The sequence below is a fragment of the Solea solea genome, chromosome 16 (assembly GCF_958295425.1).
Source record: "Solea solea chromosome 16, fSolSol10.1, whole genome shotgun sequence".
Lineage (NCBI taxonomy): Eukaryota > Metazoa > Chordata > Actinopteri > Pleuronectiformes > Soleidae > Solea > Solea solea.
The window spans coordinates 5,863,262-5,884,214 of NC_081149.1; the positions used below are offsets into that span (position 1 = coordinate 5,863,262).

Below are 20,953 nucleotides of genomic sequence, written 5' to 3' on the forward strand. Positions count from 1 at the left end.
TGTGTTTGCTCAACAACAGCAGCTCCATGTTTTTCCATTCAACATTTTGCACCCACGTGTCTCCACATGTTATACAACCATGCTTCATCAGAACATACATGGTCTGTATGTGCGTATAATAATGTGGGAAGGTCAGCGTCCGTTTCTACAGCCCATGAAGTGTGTGTGTGTGTGTGTGGGGGTGTTGAGATGGCGAGGCCCTGCAACGCCGCAGCTTACTGGGCACACAGGGTCAGCGGGGGGGGGGGGGGGATGTACTGTATGTCACCGACACCAAAACATCTCTCCAACTCCATCTCTCGCTCGCTCTCAGGTCTTTTGGCACGAGTCGTGGAAACACAAGACACGGCACAAATAAAGCGTTATTGGACCAACAGAAACGCTCGCAACACACTTTGGCAGATTCATTTGGCAGAGAGTGAAGGGACTGATCTGTGCGTGGCAATTAGGCAAATTTCAGAAGTAAAGCATCTGGCGAGGCGAGAACGGCTCCGCCTGGCAGAGGATTTTTCCATTTTAGTTCCATTTTGGAGACGGCGACGTCGCAGCCCAGAATGTGTTATTTCACAGCACTCGAGCAGCATGGCCGCTCGGGGGGTTGCGGGGGGGGCAGCGGGCGAGGGGGAGGAAGAAACCAGAGCATGAGGGATCTTTTTGGGCGGCGTTTTTTTTTTTTTTACGTCATGTATGTTGATTTCCAGTGACCTGCTAAGTAAGAGCGCTGCTTTGATTAACGATGAGTAGGTTTAATATGTGCGTGCTCCCTTTTCTCCGGCCTATCTGGGATGATAGCGGCCCCGCCGACGAGCGCCGGCGTCTCCTAAAGTAGGCTGATAAAAAAAAAAAGGAAAAAGAGAGAGAGAGAGAGAACTGTTCCCCCAATTACGGGAGATTAGGTTACCCTCCACCAATCTGAGTCCTTAAATCCCTTCTGTTTTTACAGCTCTGTCTGCCCCAAATGTAATCCAGCCTGCAGAACCTGTGCAGAATAGCAATAAAAAAAGAGGGTAGAAACTTTAGCAGGCAGTGGGAATATCCACTGGGAGAGAGCAAACGCACATGATAATTGACACAGTGCTGTGTTTCACTTGGCTGCAATTAACTGTGTAACAGAGGTTGTCAGTTGGAAGGCGAGAAAGCCCAGACTATCTCGGCGCGTTTAACACACTTGAAAGTGCAACATTTATCGCGTCTGTCCAGGGTTTTCAGCGAGTTTCCAGGTTAGCACGGGGGCCTCTCGGCGGCGCCCAGGTAGACGTTATACGGCGCTTCTTTTATCCTTTGTTACCACAGTTTGAACACATCTGAAAAAAGAAGAAATCAAACGATTGTTTCTGGGGCGAGCGCGCACAAAAAAAAAAAGCTTATCATCTATTTTTAGTGCCTCATTGTTGCCTGGGCCACAATTCATGCTTGCGTCTCGCGGTTGTGTGCCATAAACTACGTTGTGCTTCACAGCCAGGCGCTGGCTGGTGACAACTCTCACCCACACATTAGTGATCTATGAGCCGTGCACCGCCGGGGGCCCCCCCGCTGCCTCACCAGCCGCTTTCAAACGCACACGACCACAACAGTGTCATTCTCCCTGTGTGATAGCACCCATATGCGCCCAAGAGCACCTGTATTACCCTAATGTGCCGACCCTTTATTTCTCATCACTTATCACACAAACCCCGGCTACACGCTGTACCTAAAGAAGAGTGTGGGGGGGGGGGGGGGGGGGCGTAAGCAAAAAGAAAAAAAAAAAAAAAGCTCATAAAGATAAAAATCACATTTCACTAGAGGGTGCTTGTGTGACAGTGATATATGCTGTGAGCATGCTGCCACCTCATTGAGATGGGAGTGAGTTCTGGGTGGCTAAATCAATTTGTGCAAAGGCCGTCGGCGCGAGTATTGGTTTCGTGATATGATCTTTGTTGTCCATTTTTAGAGGTCAGCGCGAGCGCAGCGACAAGGGCAACAAGAACCTGACCGCTCTCCTCGGCTGGTAAATGATCTCCCCCAAGAGGATTGTGGGTAAAGTCAGTCTGATCACGAAGGTATATGTGTGTTTTGGTTTTGTTCTTCACCCCCCCCTGCCCCCTCCCCGCCCTTCAGGTCTCTATTAAGAACGTGCGTTCATCCATTACCAACACCGAGTCTTGATAGAGTGTCCAAGAGCCAGAGGCGAACTCCGTCCGTGCATTAATCGCTGTAATTACTCAGCGAGGGTGACAGTGATTCTGGAGGTGCGTTTGAGTACATATACCGGCGGAGGACCGGGGGGTGGGGGCAGAGCAGTCAATAGGTGAACCTGACTCCCTGTGATGTCTGAGATCTCCGGTCAGGAAGTAAAGAAAAAAGGGCAAATCTGGCACTTTCCTTATATCCTCTCCATGTCGTCATGTGTAAAAGTCGATATCAAACGTGCAGCAGCTACATGTGTGTCTCTACATGTGCACACGTCTCACAGCATGATCATCATCTCCAGGCTGTGCTGTAAAGTCAGCGTGTGAAGCTGAAAACAACACAGTCTTTTAACGAGCGCCGTCTCCTTCGAGCCGAACGAACTGCAAACATGTGACACATTGAGAGGAAAAAAAAAAAAAAACAACAACTTCCCTTTCACCCAATTCAAAGTCCCGATCACTCTTGGACTGACCTGTGAACCGCAGTGAAGTGCAGCGCGCGGGATCACCACAGCAACTACTGCTTAGCAACAAAGATGCATTACAACAGAAAACAACAACAAACTAACTTCACATCATGTGATTTAGTATGTTGCAACATAGCTGCGTGCATTTGCTTCACAGCGCCCGGGGGGGTGCTGCTGTGACGCAGTCGTACAGATGTTGTGTCTGTAAAGAAAAGGCAGCGAGGGGTCAAATCAAGGCTGTCAAGTCAGGGAAATAAAAGTGGAGAGTGTGAAAAGCGCCGCTCTGCGGGCGCCATGTTGTCTGTGCTGGGGCAGAACACGACGGTCTTTGTGTGACGTTCCCCAGGAACGCGTCTTATAATGATGTCAGCGTGGCAGACGCCTCATCAGGACAGCATTGTCGGCCGTAGTAAGTGAATGGAATTTAATAGGCGGATGTCTGCCACTTCCCTTCTTATCTGTCAGGGACTTTCACTTTCTTCTACCACCTGCAGCAAGCAATCATGGGAAACAAGCAAGTCAGAGACTGTTTTTTTAATTAAGAACATTTCTTAGCATCATTGAAGGCAGGACAAAAGGAGAAGGGGAGCAAAAAAGGACATTTCAGGCGATTTCTTTGGGTTTGTTTTTCTCATTAAACACAGCAGAACCAACCTTCTGATACCGGGCGCTCTGGAAGCAGAGGCCAGGCTGGAGCGACAGCGTTGAATGTGTGAACCTGTCAATGCACAGCAGTGAGTGTGTGTGTGTGTGTGTGTGTGTGTTTGTGTGTGTCTGCAGGGGAGGCTTTGAAATTTCATCCACTCCGTTCCTTTTAACTCGGCTGAGGGGATGTATGCGTCTCGCTCCAGTTGTCCAATGGCTGTTAAGACGCTCCCGAGCAACCCCCACCGCCAGCAACCATTCACACACACACACACACACATGCTTGCACACACTCCTCGCTATCTGCCTCCACCACCACTCCCCCCCCGCGCTCCTCTACTCCACCAGACCCTGCATTGTGTCAGGTAGTTTAATGTGAAATTGCTTTTCTTTCAAATTTCCCCCTGGAAACGCGGGTCGTCGCAAAATGTTACATCTCATAATGGCGTGTTATTGTTGTTCCTTCATACGAGTCTTTGGCTTGTGAGCGCAGGATGTTTCAGCACAGAGCTGAGGTCACACTCGGCTATTTTCCCCTCAACCCTCTCTCCCTCTCTCTTTGCCATCTTGGATTCTACACCTGAGCCGGTCGTCTGCTCGGCTCCGCTGTAACCCCGCTGAAAACTGTATCACCGCCTCACTGTTTGATTACGCTGTGCATTAGCAGGGCTTAAATTTAATTTGTCGGGGGCCGACGCGGTGCTACAGGCCTGGCCTATCAGACACACTTTGTAAAGGCCCTGGAAGAGCCTCCCAGGGTGATCCTATCAGTCAGACACACTGTCAGCAGACACACTCAGTTAGTCAGCATTGAGTCAGAAATGTGGCCCAGCCAAGCCACACGCCACCGATGGCTGCTCCGCTGCGCCGCTGCTCCGGGGCATCAAACTCCCCCGCCTGCCAATCAAAGCCCCAGCAAGGATGCTGACCTTTGTTCCCCTGTTGAAATAAATGCTTTTCAACAGGTGATCCGGGCGACATCACTGCCTCAAGTTTAAATATAACATAGGGTTTTTTTTTTTTTTCCTTTTCTTGCTTTAATCCAGTCACTCCCAGGGACTGGGTCAGGACCCACAAATGTTTTTTTTTCTGTGTAGCATTTTATTGAACCCTTTAACGCAGACGACACGTTTGTGCAGGTGCACTTTTTCCACTGCCGGATGCCGGCGAATCAGCGTCTTTTTGTCGCCAGAAAGGAGAAAAAGTGGGAAACACGCCTGTGTTATTGTTAGTATAGTTTCATACTATACATTTCAAATTTAACATGCAGAATCTGGTGTTTGTGTACAACTACAGTGTTTTTCTACTTTTGAATTGTTAATACACTATTTTAACATGCAGTAAATTGTAACTAACTGCCAGATATTGAAAGTTATTCTGGAAAAATGGGCAAAAGCAATCAGTAACAGGGCCTTTTCTGTCCCTTTTATAGTTAAAAAAGGCCAAAGAAAAAAGTCCACATGGACATTTTGAGGCTTAAGTGTTAAAGGGTTAAGATTGTAATCCCAACTAAAGATTATAGCCTATCATGTGTGAAGTAAGCTAGCATGACGATGGACATAAATCGACTGCTGCTTTGTCAGTGAAACATTATTATTATTATCATTATTATTATTATTATTATTATTATTATTATTATTAATAATAAAGAACAGACTACAGCAAATGTCGGCTAAACTACTGTGAAATGTGTTTTAAGGAACCATTAAAGACAAGTTAAGGAAAGAACTGAAGTGCTAAAGTTAGCCCACGGGCACCTCTTAGCTAAGCTAGCATAAGGTTGGTTGCCAGCTTTGTTCATGAAACCCAAAAGTTAAAGATAAAAGAACAGATTGCAGCTAACGTTGGTTAAGTGCCACTTGTAAAGTAAGCTAATATAAGGATGCTCGTTAACCGACCCCTGATTTGTTAATGATTAACTCAGTAACCCGGTAATGACACCAGCTAAAGGTTTAACACTTTACAGCTAACACTGACAAACACACCGCTTGTGAGGACAGCTAGCATAAGGATGGACATTAACTGACCCTTAAACATAAAAGTTTAAAAAAAATAAATAACTTTAGCTCAACTAATGCCTGTAAAGTAACATGAGACAGCAAAGTGTCAGGCCTATGAGGCGACATACTGTCTTAAGTGCACAGTGAGATATTTAAACGTACATTTATTTGTTCTAGTTTATGCTTTCAGTAACACATAATATAAATTCATACTGAATATGTTGTTTACCAGGTCCAAATAATATGTGCACAGATGCAAAAAGTAGTCACAGGCATTATAATATTATTATTCACACATTTGGTTTTGTCACAATGAATATTGTGTGATTTTGTTCTGTAAAAAGTGGGCCCTCGATTCTGTATAAAAAGTTGTTCAACGACCTTTCAAGCCATCCGTCACATGCGTCACATGCGTCACATTCACTTGTTACAGCACTGCTGTGTTTATGTCATTAGGTCTGCTGGATTGATGTATTTTTAGATTTTTATTCAGTACACAATGTCAGGCTTCCGACAATCACCTTAATAATAATCACCTGTCCAAACGTGGTAATTAGCATCTTCCACTACTGTGATCTACATTAATACGCAGCAGGTTAATGTCATGTTTCCTTACTGAGAGTATGTGGAACGTTTAAGTGCAAGGTGCTGCCTCCGCAGCTCTCTGCCGTGTGATTATGCTCCCTTTTGCTTTGCCTTATTTTTACTCTCACATTTTCATCCTCGCAGATGACTATCAAAATAACTCGATCTTAGGCCACTCAAGGCTGCTTTTATCGGCGCTCGCAGAATGAGAAGGTCAATTTTTCAAGGCATTTCATGGGGGTGGGGTGGGGGGGTCAGGGGGGTTTTTCAACCAGCTTGTTACTAAAAGAACCAAGAAGGCCTTGCGCTTCCCGAGGCTCTAATTGGGATCCATTTTCATTTTCATATGATTTTAAATGTCAAGAACAGTGTGCACGCAAAGTGTTTTGAATTTGCTCAGGAAGGCCTCAGTCTGCGGGTCAGATGAGTTGAAAGCCTGTTGGTTTATTATGAAAAGAAGACTCACTGGAGAAAAGCACTCAGCTGCAGAGTTCCTCCATTCAATAGTGGAGAAAAAAGAGAAAGAAAAGAAAGATGATGTTCTGCTTCTGACCTCATCTGTGCTCCACTGAGAACATAATGTCAAAAGTTGCCAGCGCCTTTCTTCTGATTTGATAGAAACAAATCGTCAGGAAGGACACGGCGGCCAAGGCGGCAACATTTAGAGGTTCTCCCTGGATGCTGCACTCACTCCTCATCTTCCTAAGTTACTTAAGTAAGGTGGAATTGTCCCTGAAACATACAAAAGGAAATGTAGATTTCATTGCAACAGAATCCAGTTGGAAGTGGGAGTGTGGTGATGTTGCTTCAGGGCGTTGCGTGTCCGTCCTCTGGGTCACTCGTATGAACAATATATTTAAACAGTATTGTTAGCAAAGATTAATTTGGGGTTCAAACTCTTTGTGTTCTTTGCCGTTTGCGTGAAAAGGCGTCTCGATCAGCAGAGAATGGTTATATAAAGGAGTCGTTCCTCCAATGGAAAAGTCTCTTTAGCAAATGAACAATAACAGCGTGTTGGCATTCAAGTGACAAAACCCTCTCGTGGTTTATAAATATAATCTCATCAGCCAAGAGCGAAGGAGGAATTTATGCCGCATCTTCACTCTAAAGTTTGGAGTTTGGATGAAAACAACAAACTGTCGACACGGGAGACGTTCTTTTCAAATTTCACATCCACAGGTTTGTTTCAGCAAGAACAGACCAACGACAACGCCGGGGTAGACGACGTGTTTTTGTTTTGTTTCTGTTGCTGGACTTTGTCTAATCTCACCACAGTTCAGAGAGAGAAGATGCCTCCTGGTGACTGTTCTACCAAACGGCTACACATGCCCTCAGTAGAATAGCTGTTGTTGGCTGCAAAGTAACCTCAACAATGAAAAGACAATAGTCTAAATATTGACAATGTTAGTGTTAAAAGACAACTATTACTACTGCAACTACAGTATAGCTCTAAAGCTACCATTCTTTACTTCCCTGATACTACTGACTTGTGTTGCATTAACATAACCACAACTTTAAGCTCCATTATGTAGACATTAGTGACATCTGATGGTGAGTCTGCAGATTGTAACTAATTGAGGACTCCTCTGGTCACACTTCAGGGAACTACGGTGGCCTTCTCATACCAGAAGAGATGTAAAGTAAAAGGTTTCTTCTAAGGAAATATTACTTTTTAAAGCAAATACAAACATACTTATTGGTTGGGTATTAAATGAATGCCATTAAAGTGTCCTTCATGTGAGAGCTGGTCTGACTATAAGGATTTCACTGAGATCCTAATTGTATTTTGGTAAAGGGTAGTGACAAATAATTTCCACGTTTTTATATTTGCTAAACCTTAGTTGAAAACCTTAGTTTTGGACCATTGGGTTCTCTCCTATTCTGTCAAAGGTTCTGCTCCTGGTCCTTCCTTCTGTCTCTACCTCACCTTCCTCTTGTCCTTTCTGCCCCCCATTTTTTTTCTTTTCACCACAACCTGTCTAGGCAGACGGCCACACAGCTTTGGTTCTTCTGGTTCCGTCAGAGATTTCTTCTTCTGTTAAAAGGGTTGTGTTTTTCTCTCCACTGATGCTTGGGTTTCTCTGCTCTCTATAATATTGTAAATGTATTTTGCCTTACTGTATACAGTACCTTATAAGAGATAAGGTATATTGTGATTTGGCACTATACCAATAGAATTGTATCAAGGTAAAAGTAATTTACTAGCTAATGAATCTCCAATAAAATCGCCTTAATTTAAGTGAAATTCACATTTAGTTTCTAAGCCAAAATCGGCATACTAGGTTTAGGTGGCTGTGAAACTCCAGAGCCTGGATTTTGTAAATCTTAATGTAGTTATTTATTCTTTCCTGCAACTGAAATCCCTTTGTCCTAGCAGGTGTGTACTTCTACCTTAAACGTCCCATTCATCCCTTCATTTAATAAATAAATGACACCCAGACGCCGACACCTGAGACTTACAGACTGATAATGCTGCTGCTGCCACTCGCTTAACGCTGACAGGCCAGCCCTCTGCGCGGATCATAACGAAACGGATCCCTGCGCCGTCAATTAGCAGCACCTCCAGCTCAAGACTGAACTTCTTTTGATTCCCGCGAATAAAGGGAAAGAGCGGCGGGGAATCTCTCCTGGGTCACGGGAGCGAGCGCCGTCTCCAGCCTTCATACGGCGAGCACTCAGGTGTTTGCTATTTCTGCCAGACGATTACAAGCCGAGCGTCTGTTCGCGGCTTCATTCTCGGTATAAATGTGTCCCAGGGGCGGTGTGACGGAGAGGAGCAGAGCACAGCGTCCCAGCTCCACCTCCACCGCAACCCCGTTTCCTCCACAACACCGTCAGTTATCGCCTGCGCGGCTCAATATGAATGATTTAATTACTTGCTTTTTTAGACTTGAGCAATTATAGCTGAGCAGCACATATGTTAATTATATCTGACCTCACATTTTCTGCTGCTCTGTTAATTGTTCGCTCAGATGACATTCCCGGATGACTGTCATTGCTGCCTGCGTATCGGGCAATTTAAAGTGGGTAGGGGGGGAAGATATGACAGCAAAATGGCCGCGTGACAGATTTTAGTCGCAGGAAAACTTTAAACTGCGGCGCCGCAGCGTGTAGGACCCATCACTTGTCCTCTTAACCCCAGTGGTTCCACCTCTGTTGCCAGTGGTTACATAAATCCTCTCTGTATCAGGTCTGGACTTTGTGTGGTGTCTGCTGCTCACATTACGACAGAGAAAAGTGGAATATTTTGCGGGTGATTGTGTTCACAACAGCGGGGGAATCTTTGAAGAAGCCACTCGATGGGGGAAATGCCTGGCTCGGGCTCACAGGAAACAGAACACTGTGTTGTTTGGGAACAATGCAGCGATTTGTCTTGTGATCTTGCAGGAGAATCTCTGGAGAATGTCTGGAGGACATTTTTGTCCTCGCAAACAATGCCCTCTGGACATTCCCAGGACTTCAGTACATAACTGAAAGCAGCTATAGACAACTTTTTTGTCCTTAACTTGTCTTTACGGTGTGAAAAACAGCATAACGGCGACGTTTAAACGACACCATCTGTTTTCTCATTGGCCACCTACATTGTTCTCTTTGCGACTGAGTCACATTTTTTGTCCCTGCTGTTTCTTTCTGTCCTTAAAGCCGCAGTAGGCAGAGTCGCCGGCTCTGAGAGCCAAGATGCGTCCATGACATGTGCTTCTGGAGGTAACAACCTGACACAGTCAAGAACTCCAAGAATCTTTTGAATCCTCGCAAACTCTTCTGCGCCGAGAATGGCTTTCTGGAAACCTTTGTATTGATAACAACCAGGAACCACAAGGTCACAGAAAAAAAACTTCTGCTTTCAGCTTTTCCATTTAGGGGTCGCCCACCGCGGATCATCTGCCTCCATCTTGGCTTGTCTCTTGTGTCCTCGTCTTTTCCAACAAGTGCACTCATGTCCTCCTTGACAACATCCATGAACCTTCTCTCCTCAGCATCCTTTGTCCATCCTTTATAATCACTATCTCTTCTCTGCACATGACCAAACCATCTCAACCTTGACTCTCTTTCACTTTATTTCCAAACCGTTCAACCCGAGCTGTCCCTCGAATATACTCATTTCTAACCATGTCCATTCTGGCCCCATCTCAGCACCCCCAGCTCCACCTCCCGTCTTTCAGACTCTGCTTCCTCCCCTTTCACTTTTTGCTGCTTCCCTGTTGCCTGTTTAATCAACAGTTTTTTTTAAGATCAACACAAGTTTATAGTGTCCACAAATCTTGTCAGGTGTGTGTTCCCAGCGTCGGTGTTTGACAAACACGTCTGTGATTCACAAACGAGTGAGTCTGAGGACGCCGTGCGAGAGGGACGGCGGCCCTCCTCAGACGCGGAGCTCACTTCCTGTCGTGTGCGACATGATGAATTTTGTTTCCCCCCCCCTCTCGCGTTTATTGCCCAGGAAACATCAAAACCCACTAATGCTCCGGTCCAAAGCAAGTCTTCGTCTCTGGGAGGAAAAAAAGAAAGAAAAAGAAACATAAAGAGAAACAGCTTGCGGTGACAAATTGCTTCCTGAACTAATACATCTTGTTGAACGACGCGAGAATTTCCCCACAACATGGTTTCATCACAACAGCTTTTTATGACATTTAATGGGGGACTGTTTTCACTTTTGCCATTACCGCACACCGAGGTTTAATTCTGGCGGCAGCGAGGAGGCAGAACAGAAGTCACGGCAGCGTGGAAGGCAGAGAAGACACACAGCAAGCTCTTCAAACTCATTTTATCTTGTGATACGATTGCAGCTGCGTGACTGCGGCCTTATGAAGCAGCGGCAGGAGAGATGAGAAATGCATGCGCCGCTCGACACGATTACATTAGTTAATGCAGCAGTATGTCTGCGCGTGCTGTTTCTAATAGACTGTGCTTTTGTTTGTCACCTTAAGTGAGCGGAGCACGCTTCTTTCTTTCTTTCTTTCACTCCGCTACGCTGGAGTTTGGATTTGGGGAAAATGGGATGAATCTGTCTCTGTTTCGTTCAGCGAAGAAAGGGCTGTGTTACAGTTCCTGTTGTACAGGTGCTTAAAAGAGCAGAAAGTATTAACATACGCCAAACCAGGGACTCAATTAATGCCAGTAAACTGAGAGAATGTCGTCTCACATGTGAAACACTTTCACTTCTTTGCACACAGTTAGTAAAAATAATGAGCGTGTGCCAGAATAATCGACACCAGAGGTAGACAATTAAAAATCCAGAGATAGAGAAAAATTGTAATTAACTGTATATTTAAACATTTGCATCATTGTGTTATTAACAGTAATGAATTAATGTTGTGACCTTTTTGGGTTATTTTAACATAAAATAATAACAAAAAATGTCAGGTAAGAAATTAAATAAGCCGACAAAACAAACCTTTTTTAAATTTTTCTTTCTTTCTATTTTGACTAAAAACTCTTTACTCCTATGTTGACTAAAAACATGCGGTCTACATTTCTGTAATGATTACTCTTCAGGTATGAAACTGCACATTTGTAATATTACGATAAGATAAGATATTCAGTCATCCAGCAGCTCCTAAAATAGACAAGACAGTAGATATGATGACTAAATAAAGACATAAATAAAAGCCTGTGTGTGTGTTCAGGGAAGTGAAAGAGCAGCGTGCTTTTACTTTGAAACAGGAGCACGACGTGTTGAAAAAGCGTCGACAGATCACCTTCTCTGTCTGTTTTGTGCTGACGGGATGTTTACATGTATCACGTGAACAGTGTGGCTGTTCCACAAATGAAAAGCAAGATGTTCATCGAGTGTCGGGTTCAGTCACATCAGTTGTCGCCGTAATTTGGAGTTGTTTCAATGAAACATTTGTACATTGTACACACAAATGTATAACTTGTAAAATAACGTTTCTGTTTAAAAAGGGTTTACGATTTACTATTTTCCTCCACCGTGACTCAAAAATAAACCACTATGGTTGGATTATGTCACTAGTTATCAGTGGTTACAGTTCAGCAAGAGTTAATTAAGAAGAACTGTCATAAGGTGTGTTTATCTGACTAGTAGCTGTTTCCTGCTGGATAGAACAATAACTTTTGTCATTTGTCATAACCACAAATAACTGCTTGGACAAAAAAACACTTATAACTTTTCACATTAACGTTTTGTTTTCCTTCTGTTAGACAGATATTCACATCGTATCATTGTATTGCGATATTATCGGTATCGTGGACCGTGTATCGCACATCACGTTGTCGCATTCCGTCGACTCTTGGTGCACACATGCAAAACTTCAAAGGTTAATTCATTATTGGATCTTGTACTGGAGAAATTGGATTTGAATAGGATTAGTGTTGAAGAGTTGTGGCTTTATAAGTGATCACCATGAGATGTGTATTGCTTCTCGACTGTAAAGAGGTGTTTTGCCACCCTTTGATAATTAATGAATTAGCATCAGCTACAGTTGTTGTGACCAGCGCTACTGAAACACCGCCGTCCTGTGTCTTTGCCCGCGTACATTCACAGGTGAACTACACCTCCGCTACGTTCACTGAAGGAAAAAAGAAAAGAAAAAGTTGTCCATTCAGATGTCGTCATCGCTGCCACGAAACTTCCTGCTCCGGCAGCTCCTGCCTCAACCTTTCATGTAACATTTTCACGAGGCACACAAAATATGAAAGAAAACTGCAACGCTAGGTGTTGATATTTTTAAAATGCTTTCCAGGTGTTAAATATAGTTAAACGGCACAACTACTTATGTCAAGCATTTGCTGTGCAGCTGCATTATGTGTTGGTGTGTGTGTGTGTGTGTGGGGGGGGGGGGGGGTTGGCAGAGGTGACATTTATCATGTTGGAAAAACACTCAGATCACTGCACACATTTCTCTGCAGGAGAACCACTTTACTCGTTTTAATTAGCAGCGTTGATGTAAAGTATTTATAGTCGCGTGGCTGTTGGTGAGTCTCACCTCGTCTCTTTGATTCTGCAGGTAATTTGTCTCCCTTGGAACGAGTAGTTATTGCGTCTTTGAAAAACTAACCCTATTTATTTTTTACTTTATTGTTTTTGTTAATTCAGCTCGTTCAGCATTAAACCTAATGTGAGTCGTCAGCGTAGCATCACTCAGAACTGTGAAAAGCTACTCCCCCTGGTGGTAGGAAATCGTTCTGCAAAAACAAACAGCACCAGTGCTGGTTTCAAACCTTTAAAGTCATCAGCATCTGCCTAGATAGGTTGGGGTGAAAGGAAAAATGGGGGAGTTGAGATACGTTAAGCAATTTATTGTAAAACCCAAACTGAATACATCTGACCTTTATACTGCCCCCTGCTGCTTTTTGCCAGTATTGAAACCTGCAGACATCTGAGATCTTAAACTTTCTGATAAAATTTCCGTCTTCTTAATCCAGAAAACGCTTAGACATCGCAATAAAAGCTCCGGTCCACCTCTTTTATCAACTTGGATCTTTGGTAATCCGATAAAATGTCCTCTCTTATTTGCTTGGCTAATTAGGCATTCGGGTGCACAACATGTATCTAGTTTGAGCTTCCTGCCAAAATGGCGGTTGTTTTGGTTCCACGTGTGACGTCAGCCACTGTAGTTCTGTTGTCTCTCAGCTCCAGCGGTGTACGCTTTTCGAGCTTGTTGCCATGGATTGTTAATTGAGTCTCGGAAGTATGTTGGCAGCAGCAGCAGCAGTGATCCACCAGGGGGCGACTCTGCTGTTTGAAAAAAAAAAAAAGGAATTCCCTTTGAACTAAATACATACAGTCTATGCTTCTTGCAAACACTGACACATTGCAAGGGTGCGCATAAACAGGCAAGTCGGTTAGCAACAGACCCAGTAGTGTGAATGAAAAACATTTGACCCAATTATTCAAGTGTTTTGACATGGACATAAAATAACAAATGACAAGAACCATGGACATAAAATAACAAATGACAAGAACCATGGACATAAAATAACAAATGACAAGAACCATGGACATAAAATAACAAATGACAAGAACCATGGACATAAAATAACAAATGACAAGAACCATGGACATAAAATAACAAATGACAAGAACCATGGACATAAGGGAGGAAAATGTCACGTATATCTTGCCTGGTGTAGCACAGCATTAAAGGGATGCAAGGTAACACACACATACAAGATAAAAATACACTCTGAGGAATTATACATATGAAGAATCTGCATTGCAAAGCATCCACATTTGTGTTAGTAGCATGACTTGAAAAATGTATTCTGCTCCAGTGCAAACATAACTTATTTGGGACCAAAATGTCAAAACAACGTTATTAATGGACGACTATCTGGAACGCGAAGAGGAATTTAACAAATTAGATCAAATGTGTGTTTTTTAAAAGTTGGAAGTTTCTCACTTTCTGTCAGGTGCAATGTTTCAGTGCTGTGTGTGTTTTTTTTTTTCCTGGGTTTTCTCGGTTGAGATCGGCAGCTGATGGCAGCACACATTCATTAAGCAGAGCGGCTCAGTCGTCTGCCCACCAGCATCCGCAGACAGCTGTCACTTCAGTGAGACACTCCTGCACTGATTGTACATCAACATTCCACCGCACAGCTACTCACTTGGACATTTACATACACATCAACATAGGCCGGCTGCAGTCAGAGCGCCGGGTGACTGTCAGCACCCATTACACGCCTACGACCTTTGCTCCTGCTCGCATGCGGATGTGCAGGTGGATGTTTGTGTCAGAGTGGATGATGGTGACGCTGATGTACAGAACACTATATTGTTATTTTATTTTTTTCCACATTAAAACCCTGCAGTAAAAGGAGTTAATTAGCGTTAGTTAGCGATGTGGATGATAAAGCTGGTGAAAGTATGGGCTCTGGCGAGTTCATTGTGTCATCTATTTTAAGTCATCATTATATATACAGATATATATATACGTATACATATATACTGTATATAGGCCTAATGATTCATGGGCAGAAGGTTCATAGGAGGAAGACAAGGAGGACAGTTGGTGTCAAGGGAGAGGACACAAGAGAGAGGGCAGATGATCCGGTGTGGAGACCACTCAAAGGGAGAAGCCGGACGTAGAATAATGATAATTATATATAGGTTGTAATGTGTCATAGTTTCCTCACAAACGATTTAAAGTCAAATGAGGACGTTATTTAAATAGTTTTTGACCAAGTGTCGGTACTTGGCTCGATACAGAGACAAAATCTTAATTCTCAGAGTGAGAAATTCAAGTCATATCAATCTCCATTTGAAAGATCTGCTATTGATTGATTGATTGATTCATTCATTCATTGATTCATTGTCTACCACTACATCCTCCACTGGAACTGACTTAAGCCTGTGTCGCATTGTGCGTCTCATATTGTGGACCCTGGTATACTTGTGCGTCAAGGTCCTGCAGTATCCCACTTCACCACACCATCGGGTGGCGGTCTGGACACGGGGAATAGGTAGTACGCATTCCTACCAAAGACGAAGAAGAGAACAATGCTACAGCTTCCTCGGACATGTCGGTTTCGACGGGGGAGTCGGGGTGTCCACCGGTTCGAGGGTTGCCAGGTGGAGGCTTGGATGACTATCCTTGGCGACTACTTCTTCTATTGTCTCAATGTTTTTTCTGCGTGGTGAGCAGAGCTTTATACTCCACCTACCGGTGAGGCGGAAGTTCAGTTCGTGCTTGTGCCGCACACCCAACACAATCTATGCCTGTGGAAGTTTACCAGGGCTTTACCAGAAATCGAATCATCCCGGGGATCAGATTTATTCAGGGAATCATTCGTAATCAAAACCCTGTGAAGGACTGGCAAACCTCTCCAGCAGGGATTGGCACCAGTGACCTCTGGTGACCCTCATGTGAAGGATGAAGTGATAGAAGATGAATTAATTAATTAACTTCTCAAGTGGTTCAAGCTTAAAAAATAATACAAAATACCTCGAGATTTCAATCTGTCTTAGTTTCGTTGACTGAAGATCCAACAAGACTACACCTCCGTCAGTGGACATGAAGAAGCCGCTGCATATTAAACCGCCTTTTTCAATCAATTAATCAAAAATATATAAAAAGGATAGAATCATTTCAAAGTGAAATATGGGCTTTCACCTCCAAAGTGCACATAAAGAAAATGTTTTACGTCTTAACCTCCTCAGAGGAAAGTTTTACGACATGCTTCCCCTCACTGTTCCTGTACATCACTGCAGTAAAGAGTTCAATTCTTTTTTTTTCCCCTCTTCCCTTTCTTCCTGTTCATTGGTATTCAAACACACTGGTCCAAAGATGGCGCTCTGTTGAAGAACGTGGAGGGGGGTGTCACCTCTCAGTTAAGGCGGGCTGCCATCCTTGAGGGCCTGGTGTGCCTGGACAGCTGGCCTCAGAGTTAGCGAGTGTGACCGTGGAGGAACGGCCGCTAAATAACAGCGCCTGCAGCTCCGTGCGGCCGTGTGGTCGGCTCGCCGACTGACCGGGCGGGCGTGACGCGACAGGACAGAGGCCAGAGCCAGAGTCAGAGCCAGCTACGATCCATTACTTTTACCTGAGGAAGAGAGGAGGAGGAGGAGGAGAGACGGGGAGATTGAGCTAAGGCCAGAGCTCCTTTTCAAAGCTCTCCTCTGCATGCTAATTCCACCTCCACTTTGAAATAGGGATCACAATCTGCCGTCTGAGAAATGTGGCCTCTTAAAGGAAGAAGATAAAAAAATCCCTCCTTCCTGCTTGATGATTTACCGACAGCCACTTTGCACACACGTGGACATTGAAACATGGCGTGCAGATGAAGTGGTTTATGAGTACAACTCTAGTTTGGTAGTTTTTGTTGATTATCGAGTAACGAGATGTGTTCAAAGACCCTGGTAGATGTCATCACTTCTGGAAGATCTAGAGTGTGTCGAGAATTAGAGGAGTGGCTTCAGGATGCATTCAAGAAACCTTGTACATTTCATAATTTTCTGCAAACACACGTGAAGTGCACTAACTGGACTGGACAGGATAGGGACATTTATTGACACTACAGAACATATTTTGACGTATTTTACTTGATTATATCTTTTAAACTGTTATGGTTATCATGCAGTTGGCATCACCTTGCATTCTAAGCGGTATTAAATAAGTATTGAATTTGATTTGCAGAACCTTGGCTTCACCCATGTCAGGAAAAACAAGATTTTTTCCGCAACATTTGAGACAATTTACCTGGAAATGATCCCAAATGCCCCCCCAAAATAAACAAAAACCCAGTTATTAAATAAATCACACAACCACCTCTTCACCACCATCCAAGACTTGACCATGCACGGTAGCCGGAGCCACGCAATGAGCATTTGTGCAAAGACCATGAAGCAGCGGGTGATTTCTGAGGTGCTGCTTACAGCTATCATCACTATTGGAGTGGAAAGTACACATGACAACTGGTTCGCAGGCTCCAAATGAGAAACCACCACAAACAGAGTGGGTGGGGGCAGCAGAGGGTGGTGTTGGTGGTGGCATTCGGGGGGCAGACCAAAAAAGAGTAACAGCCTGGACTGGCAGCCAGTGACAGTGATAAATCTCACCAATCGTCCAGTGTGAAGATCTGTCTAATCTTTGCGGTGGCTCACAGCGGGGTAGGACCCCATCACTCTCCCATTATTTGACAACAAAACATCCGCGGAGAGCAGTGAGCCAGGTTGAGGTAGCTGCAATACACTCCCCACATACACAAATCCCCAGCGAGGGGGATTATAAAGTGGCTCTGTAGCCGGCCGTTAAAGGGGCAGGGCATCAGAATGCCACCGCAAACCACCTATCCACACACACACACTCTCACCGTAGAGTGCATGAAAGAGAACAAAACAAAGCCGTCTGTCAATAGCCTTTAATTCTGAATAGAGAGCAAATAAAATTCAATGCCGATAATGGCCTTCATTTTCCTCCAGACTCTTGAAATTGATTTGATGGCTTAATTTGGCGCCGGCAGGTGGGACGCGATTGGCAAACGTATACAGCAGCATGCAGTTCAACTCGGCATGACTCAATAAACAGCGTTTGCAGCAGTTTAGCAACAAAACCCCCTTTTTTTTTCTTTCTTTTTTTCTTCTTTTACTCTCCGAGTGCTGCCTGCATCACGGTCCATATGCGTCTATCACAGCCATGTGGTGTTGTGTTGGCAGTCGCTCGAGCCGCGTTTACACCCAAAATGTTATTTTGATTTCACTGACACTGAGATAATGTTTCATAACACACAGTCAGTCACGAATTAGCCCATCTGTCTGTTTGTGCTTCCCGGTGCTGATGGTATCTCTGTGTCTCTCGCTCTGTGTGTGTGTGTGTGTGTGTCTCTCTCCACCAGGACTCGCTGACGTCTGTCAGCTCATTGAACGACTCCTCCACAAATTGTACGTGAGCCAAAAATCCCGATCCCTCACGTCGTCGCTGCTGCTGCTGCTCCTCTCGCACACTTTGTCTTCACACTCGTCGCCGTCTTGTCGACACACATATGCTGACAAACTCGGTGCGTTTATACGTGACATTAGAAACAGGTAAATAAATAAAAAAATCCAACTATCGCGTTCGTCAGACAGTTTAAAGTACACTTACTACTACTACATATTTACATTCAACTCTTACCCTTGAACTTTTTACCTGAAAGTAATAGAAGTGGATACACTGAAAGTCAGTTTTTTAAAGTGAAGTTGATATTTAGGTAAAGGTCTCCCTTGACCCACTGTCTCATGGGCTCTACAAAGCTTGATGTACGTAGACTAGGCCTCCGCAGAAAGAATGTGGAGTCATAATTATGAGCGGTGTCCGTCTCTGACCATTGACGTGAGAGTCCGTGCAGATCAATGAGCGAGTAAAGCAAAGAGAGAGCAAATGTGATGCCTGGGAAATGAAAAATTCCAACATCTGTCTCGCCAAAGAAAATTTGAACCAAGATTCCAAGGACTTTTACGCCCTCCCATCTTAATCTGCGTCCGCACATTCTAGTCCTTGAATTTAAAGGAAATTGGTCCCTGGAAAGTCCTTGAATTTGATGTCAACCAAGGTGTGGGAACCCTGATAATGTAAATATTTAAAAAATTAATGGATGGCAGAAAGACAGGAAATGGCGGCTCGTGTAGTTGCCTAATACCAGCTGTAAGGGTTCATACTGCCACCTAGTGTTCTGGAGGCTGACACACTTTTATATCACATCAAATTTAATTTTGTGTAAACTAAGCCGACTGCTAGGCTAGGATTACCCCCACTGTGTGTGAATGTACGTGTAAAGACAGTTAGTTAGATATCTGGGAATATCTGGATTATTTGCAACAGTATTTAAGGAGTTGGAGAGAGCAGAAACAAACAGGAAGTGACACAATGGGTTACTGTAGCATGTTTTTTTCAAATTGTGATGTGGGAGAAGAAGATTATTATGTGGACACTGTCGTTATTTGTCTCACATTGGGATTCGTCTCATGTAGATGTTTTCTGTCTCCTCCAAATTATCAGGATCACAACAACAATCAAAATGTCTCATTTTAGTTGGTTAAACTCATTTTCGACACTTAAGACTTGAAGATGCAGGTTAACTTATGTAGCCTTCACTTTGCATCATAACTTTGTCCATTGTGGGCTACCGTAGAAACATGGAGGTCCAAAATGGCCGCCTCTGTAGAGCTGACCCATTTCCTGATATAAATATTAAAATGCTCGTTCTGGGATAATGAATCAAAACAACAATTCATACACAGTCAAGTCATTAAAAACACGTATATAGAAAGAATGAAGTACACTGAATACTGCTAAGTAAAACACACTGGACCTTTAAAGTTCCATCAAGTGACCTCACGGCTCGGTGCGACTCATTCTCCCAAAGGTCAAAAGGTCAGTGATTTAATCCACTGTCAAGAATCTTTTTTTTTGACGCGATATGTAACGCGACACCTTTAAATCCATAAAGACGTGATCTATATCAGGAGGAGGATATAAAGCTCTACGCCATCAGAGATTTTACTGTTAGTGTCTTGCTGTTTTTTATGGCGCTCTCTTTTTAATATCTCTCCTCACATCATGTCATTATGGGCAATTTTACAAATCAGTGAGTAGAACTGCTTTATGGTAATATTAGCTTTTTTTATTGGCTTTTATTGGCGTCGTCTCCTCATTTTAAATTGTCAGGTATTTTCTCCAGATTAAGAAAAGAGACATTTTCAGGTTGTGCCTGTGTGAAAAACTCCTGTTTCCCCGGAAACTATAACTTATGTTTTATTTTGTTTTGCGTGGAGGACATTTAAGGATTTACATCGGAAGATAAAAAAACGAGACATGAGTTCAGGATTCAGTTTTTATTTCCTTTCAGAAACTTCTTTTTTTGCTCCAGGTAAAACTTTAAAGGTACAGTGTGTATTAAGTTATGGAGGATTTATCCGGGAATTCAATATTTATGGATATGTTTCATTCATTTATTATCACTGCTGTATAGAATAAGGCCTTTTTATTACATTGTAAAGAGTCTGACACGTTAGGGAGCACTTTTCATGTCTGTATGGCACTTGAAAATGCATCTTCAACCTTATTTTATTGGAATTTCTGAGTGATTAATTTGGGTCAGTGACGGAAACTGTGACGGAAAATCCGCGATGTTAGGAGGAAAGAGAAGATGCGTCATCATATGGTGTAATTCACGTACGATGTTACGTAAAAGACAAAAAACCTTTGTCAACCACGTGGAGAAAAAAACTCAAAGATAGAAAATACACAACAAACCTGAAGCCAAGTGACTTTTTGAAGATAATAAGTCCAAGTGTAAACTCTCACTTTCTTCAAACTTGTAACTAGCAAATGTGGGCAACGGTAAGATCAGTGTTAGAGCCAGTTGTCTTTCCACCTAAAGGTTGTGGGTTTGATTCCCGATGTTCCCGAAGACATTGGCAGCAGCATGTGAATGGGTATGAAATTTGAGTGGGTGAACATAGATACAGTGCGAGTGAATGGGTGAGTGGCATCTTTGAGTGGTCATCAAAAGCAGAAAAGTGCTTTATAAATACAAACCATTTGCCAGTTCTATGTGTTGTAAATTCAAACCTTAATAACAACATGTGGAATGACTATAATATGATTATATTTAAATGACTAACTCTAGACTTAAACTAAAACATCTC

General features: G+C 43.5%; 1 protein-coding gene across 8 annotated transcripts in view; it reads left to right on the plus strand.

Annotated features, from left to right (window-relative positions):
• Nucleotides 1-20,953, plus strand: part of LOC131474972 (RNA binding protein fox-1 homolog 3-like) — a 519,357-nt gene that overhangs the window by 193,016 nt on the left and 305,388 nt on the right. For 6 of the 8 annotated variants that reach the window (XM_058652718.1, XM_058652716.1, XM_058652717.1 and 3 more), the window contains exon 1: nt 1,972-2,039. The exons of the other annotated variants lie outside the window; for them this stretch is intronic. In XM_058652718.1, the coding sequence (XP_058508701.1) occupies nt 1,992-2,039 (48 nt within the window). In that variant the 5' untranslated portion in view covers nt 1,972-1,991. Of the gene's footprint in view, nt 1-1,971; nt 2,040-20,953 lie in introns of those variants that run through there. 8 annotated transcript variants of the gene reach the window in all.